At 39.8% G+C, this 6,000-nt stretch overlaps 1 protein-coding gene across 1 annotated transcript in view; it reads right to left on the bottom strand.

Annotated features, from left to right (window-relative positions):
• Positions 1-3,066: 3,066 nt before the first annotated feature.
• ANO6 (anoctamin 6) overlaps positions 3,067-6,000 on the bottom strand; it is an 80,444-nt gene continuing 77,510 nt past the window's right edge. The window contains exons 19-20 of the mRNA XM_054178225.1: positions 5,496-5,601; positions 3,067-3,926 (exon numbers count right to left, since the gene is read on the bottom strand). Coding sequence (XP_054034200.1) covers positions 3,720-3,926; positions 5,496-5,601 — 313 coding nt within the window. The 3' untranslated portion in view covers positions 3,067-3,719. The remainder of the gene's footprint in view (positions 3,927-5,495; positions 5,602-6,000) is intronic.

Genomic DNA, 6,000 nt, shown 5'->3' with positions numbered 1-6,000 from the left:
TATGGTTCTTGTTAAGGCAGTTCAACAGTCATTGGTCCAAATTTACCCTGACTTCAACAGGTCTGTACAAAGGCAGAGTCTGGCCTACATATCAAGTGTAAAAAAAACCCAGTCAAATTGATTCATCTTTTAAAACAAATGTTGTTTTTCCCTTCAAGCAGATCTTTAAATATTATTAAAGTGACCTACCCTAAAAAAAAAAATAGAAAGCTAGAAATACTCATATATTGGCAACTGCCCCCACAGCACATTGTTCTGATGCCTCCACAGAGCACATTTCAGGAGTTGGAGGTAGAGGCCACAGAAATTACACAGCTTGAATCAAACTATTAAAATGTAATTATTAGGCACTCTGCTGGTTTTTCTCAGAACTGTGCTGTGAATAATACTGTGCATATGGCAAACTGAACTGAATCCCTCATATAATGTCTTCTGAAATGAAATGTTGCAGCTACATTAGCAAGGAGGGTGGCACTTCAGAAACAAATCACTTGAGCAAAAAGTGATTTTTGAGTAGGTGATGCTCATGCAGTACTCGCTGCTCTCTTCAGTCTGGTTCTGGTTTTGGTTCTCTGTATTAAGTGCTTGTCAGAGACCATTAAGTGCGTATCTAAACGCTGCCTTCCAGTTCAGTTTAAACAAGAGAAATCCAGTCTATTCGACCAGAGCCTAGTCTGTGGTGGGAAACACTGCCCAGAAAGTGGGGGACAAGAGGGAGACTAATTTCAAAAGCACATTCTTCATCTGAGCAAAAGAAATGATAATGTAGGAACATATTCCAGGCTGACTGTTGTAGGTATCTGTGCTTTGCTGACATGGCATGGTTTGTAAATTATTTGAAATACAGGAATATAAATTCAATGACTGTCCTCTAGGAAATGCTACAAACTGATGTAAAAAGGTGCAACACAGAGGCCACAGGAACCAAACAAGGGACAGAAGAATGGGCACTTCTGAGAATCAGACTTAAGCTCTGCCACTGCTCACAGTGTGACCTTAGGCAAGGCGCTCAAGTCCTTTGTTTCCTAGTCCCTTTACCTCTCAAAAAGAGCAACAAAAGCTTCCATAAGACCAGATAATTATGCAAAATACTCCAGTTAATTAATTTAACTTTTTTTTCCTTCTCTTTTTTTTTTTTTTTTTTTTTTTTTTATTTTCTCTTTTTTCCACAGGATACTTCCTTGCTGCCCCAGACCTTTAACATCTGAAATGGTATATAAGACACACTGAGCTGTGATCACTGATGGGGGTATGAAACTGGTATCTCTCAGCTGTTCAAAGCTAAAATCCAAAGCTCCAAATTTGAAAGGAGGTCACTAACTTTTCTAAACAAAAATATTTTGCACAGGGAAGTCCTGAATACTTCACTAAAATTGTTCCATGAAACAAGGGTTTTTTTGGACAAAAATTTGGTTAAACAGATGTTGGGCATACTATGCAGTGGCAGGACCAGAGGCAAAGCTCACAAACTGAAACACAGGAGGTTCCCTCTGACTATCAAAACCCACTTTTTCACTGTGAAGAAGACTGAGCACTGGCACAGGTTGCCCAGTGAGGCTGTGAAGTCTCCACTCTTGGAGATCAAAAAAAAGCTATCTGGACATGGTCCTGGGTAGCCTTCTCTAGGTGGACCAGATGACCTCCAGTGGTCCTTTTCAGCCCTAACTCATCCTGAGATCTAGGGAAAAGGTCAACCCAGTATCTCAAGGATATATTTTGACATGAAATTGTGTCCTGTTTAGAAACTTCTGAGTGCTTGTTCATCTGCCTAGTTTATATTTGCTCATTGGTAAATTAAAGACTCATGATTCTGAAGAAATGAAAAACAAAAGAGAAAGGGTAGAATTCCCTGTGCAAAGGAGCACTGGTTCTATCACTGCTCTGGTTAGCTGTCATTTATCATTACAGTCTATCTGATTTTCTGTCCTGCATCTTCTTTTGTCTTCAGGTAGTGTCTGTATAAATTTCTCTGGGCATTATAGTTAGTAAAATTCAGTCATTCAGTGTCTGAAATGGAAGCGGTTCCCTGATGCCTCTGAGTTTGTTTCTTTCATCTTTCCTTAATCTTTTAAACAAGATTTTCTCTCACATTTTTCCATGCACTCCTGCAAAATCTTGTTGTAGGAAAGCTTTTGTATGCTGGGTGCCAAAAGGCCTTCCCTCATGTGCTACCTCTTCTGCTTTAAATGTGGCTGTTTCAAAGGATGGGCTTGAGGTACACAGTAGTCAGGGATTTGGAAGTTTTGCTACAAAGTTCAGACATTGAATTCTTTCTGATTATTAATGGGATAAAAGGCATCTTATAAATGCTACTTAGTTTCTGTACAAAGCTATATGAATAATCTGCCTAAAAATTCTGCATATCTATTACAGTTAGGAATAGTACAAAATTACAAATGCAATGGTAATCACTGGGTACAGAGTATAGAGTACAGGCACAGTTCTGCTTTTTAACACGATTTTGTTTAACACAAAATTGTAGAAATTGGTCCACTAATACTGTTAAAAGAGAAAGCAAGTTAATCTGGAGTATCACTGCTGCAGACACAGAGCAGAGCTCTACAATGCATGCTTAATCTGTAATTCCCTAACTCCCACTTTGCAACTGGAGCCAAAATAGCCAAGCAGATCTACAGCCTCATTTGAATATGACTGATGGCTCTAGCACATGCATTCATACCTTTAACAACCTTCCTAGTTATTTAAAGCTTCATACTATGGTTAAGGCACATTAAGTGGTTTACTCCAATATCCAGTTTCAACAGATTTATGATCTTGTCAGGATTCACTTTATCAGGCTGTGTTGTGTTACATCAGGTCCAGCACATTCTTCTTCTGTCGAAATCTATCAGGGAAGAGCACGGTACCTCTGGTGCAGGAGAAATGCAAAAGACATCCCTCCACAAATATTGATTTAGTACGTGAGAAGACTTTTAACACTCATTACTGTTACAGGTAGAAGACTTTCAAGGCTATGGTCATTCAGAGCAGAACGGGCAAGTGACCTAACAAAACTACATTGCCTGGGGAGAGATAAAATGCCCAAGTTTTCTACTCACTCGGAGCTCTGTAAAGTCAGTTTGTATGCATTGATTTCAAAGGCGATTCTCCTGTTTACACAGGGACTGATGAACAGGATGCTTACAATGCTGCTGCTTCTTGTGATCCAAGTCCATGATTAATTGAAATTTTTAGTTATCCATTTAAGTCTCAGTATGCGTAGCTAATTCACTGTAGCACACAACAGCACTTGTTCTGTCAATTCCGATGGCTTAACAGCATGGTTTGGAGTTGTATTTTCTTTCTCTTTCCTTCATGTTTTGGCTTTTCTGCTTCATTTTATAGTTGGAGTTTGCATTAGCAACTTCTTACAAAAAATCATTCTTGTTCTAAGGTTTTATTCAAGTCAAACAAGAGATCTAATAGCTGATGCCTGAAGTGGAAAGCACTCTGTGTTTGAGAATTCATCTGCATTGTCTTAAAATGATAAATACTTTTTATCTTCACGTGAAAAAAAGGTCCTACTAAAGCTGTTAAAAATTGATAACTCTTATCTGAGTCACAGTGGTTTCATTTGTCCAAAGGAAACAGGTAAATGAGCAGGTAACAGTGGCAAGAAACAATGCTTGGTAAAGGCAGTTAATCAGAAGTGCTTAATTAGCTCTTGGCAATATCTGGGTACTTGGCTAAATACTATCATTCCATATGCAAAAAAGTACTTATTCAGCTTTGTGGCGGAAAGTGCTGTCAACTCCCTTGATAATTTTGTCAGCTATTTTCCCCATGGTTTTCTTCACAACTTTGAGATCGTTCTCGTGCAAGAGTTTCTGCGTCAGGTACTTCTCCCGTTTGACCTTGCTCTTGGTCTTTTGTGATACATCCGGAATCAGGTATGAAATAATAAACTTCACAAAGTATATGATATGCTGGGGAAGGTGAAAGTGAAGAAATGTCACTCATTATTATTATTATAAATGAAATGTCACATTATCTCTTGAGACTCTGAACTGGTTCTGTACCCAGTATCTATCTCAGCAGAACAGTATTTTTAAAAAGCAGGCATGGCTAATGATAGAATAATTGTCTGATAAACAAGAAATTCTGATTTTCTAGTTCTGATTGTAGCAAGGACTTTTCTGCCCTCTTTGGGGGAACCCTGGCACCCAGCGATTCCCTGCTGTGTGGAAATATTGGTTACAGTTTAAAATTGTTGTAGGTTTGTTCAAATTACTCTGAGGCTACGAAGTTTTCTCTGCTGCAAGAACTCTGACCTAACCAGCTGCATGCTTCTGATGAATTCAACAGTCTCTGGATCAGGCCTTAAGTACATTTTCTAGTTAAATAATACCGAATATTCCTGTCCTTCATAGAATACATAGAATAAACCAGGTTGGAAGAGACCTTCAAGATCATCGCGTCCAACCCATCAACCAATCCAACACCACCTAATCAACTAAACCATGGCACCAAGCACCCCATCAAGTCTCCTCCTGAACACCTCCAATGATGGCAATTCCACCACCTCCCCCAGCAGCCCATTCCAATGGGCAATCACTCTCATCTTGGACCAACTCTTGTCTTTCATAAACCCAGAATGTAGCTGCAGAGGAAGGAGCAAAAGCTTTTTGATGCTCATCTAGACACTCACCTCTTGCAGTGACTGTCTTTATAGACTTCACTCTGCACATGTATTATCTGTATGTATTAGGCTGTGTGTAGACTTCATCTAAGTATATGTACAAATAGTTTTGGTGTAACTATCTATTCTATTTCTCATAGTAAAAATTATTTTAGAGTTCTTCAGAAAATGTGGGGCAATCCTCAGCTGATGCAATGACTTGAGAGATTTTTTCCTACTGGTGCTTCACTTAATATACATAGAATCATAGAATCACAGAATGGTCCAGGCCAGAAGGGACCTCCAAAGGTCATCTAGTCCAATTTCCCCCTGCAGTCAACTGGGATATCCTCAACTAGATCAGGCTGCCCAAAGCCCTGTCAAGCCTCACTTTGAACATCTCCAGGAATGAGGCCCCAACCACCTCCTGGGGCAACCTGTTCCAGCGTTCCACCACCCTCATAGTAAAGAACCTGTTCCTAGCATCCAATCTAAATCTGCTCTTTTCCAGTTTGAAGACATTGCCCTTTGTTCCATCACCACAGACCCTTGTAAAGTCTCTCTCCATCCTTTTTGTAGGTCTCCTTCAGGAACTGGAAGGCACCTATTAGGTCTCTCCAGGGCCTCCTCTTCTGCAGGCTGAACAGCCCCAGCTCCCTCAACCTGTCCTTGTAGCAGAGGTGATCCAACCCCCTGATGATTTTCCTGGCCCTCCTCTGGACCTGCTCTATCAGGTCCATGTCCTTTCTATACTGAGCGCTCCAGACATCTCCCAGGCTCTTGCCCATGCTTGCATATGTCACCAGCTCTGATAGCTGTGCCTGGACAAAATGAAGAGAGGTTTAAATAAGTGATGCTTGAAACACCATACACTTACCTCCATGACGATTATGAAAGCCAGCTTGGCTGCAATGACATGCCAGTAGTATATGTTATGCTCGTATTGGTGTTGGTGACCAGGAGGGTAGCGAAAATCTCGGTATCTGAAAGCAATTAGTGAAGTCAGGAGCGAGGCTTAGGCATCTCTGCAGTACGGCACTATGGCCAGAGGATGGAGTAAGACATGTCCCTGCTTAATGCATCCAGTAACAGTTAGCTGCGTGTAATGACAGTATTGGGCAAAATCCTGTCTGCAGAATAAGCCATATTTGGCTGATATGTCTTTTATTATTATTAATTTTTTAAAAAGTCTATCAATTATGGGTAAATTAAAGTAAGAATCTTCTGAGCAACACAAACTTAAGGATGAATACTGCCACAATCCAGTTTTGCCATTCAAAATATGCTGGATTTTACTGGGGTTTAATATTTCTTACTAGATATTGTTAATCAAATTAGATTATTTAGATATTAAAAATAATCAAATTAGATGATTTAGATAT

The sequence above is a fragment of the Dryobates pubescens genome, chromosome Z, assembly GCF_014839835.1.
Source record: "Dryobates pubescens isolate bDryPub1 chromosome Z, bDryPub1.pri, whole genome shotgun sequence".
Taxonomy (NCBI): Eukaryota; Metazoa; Chordata; class Aves; order Piciformes; family Picidae; genus Dryobates; species Dryobates pubescens.
Note: the sequence above shows the minus strand (reverse complement) of the source record. Positions and strands in the feature narration are given on the sequence as shown.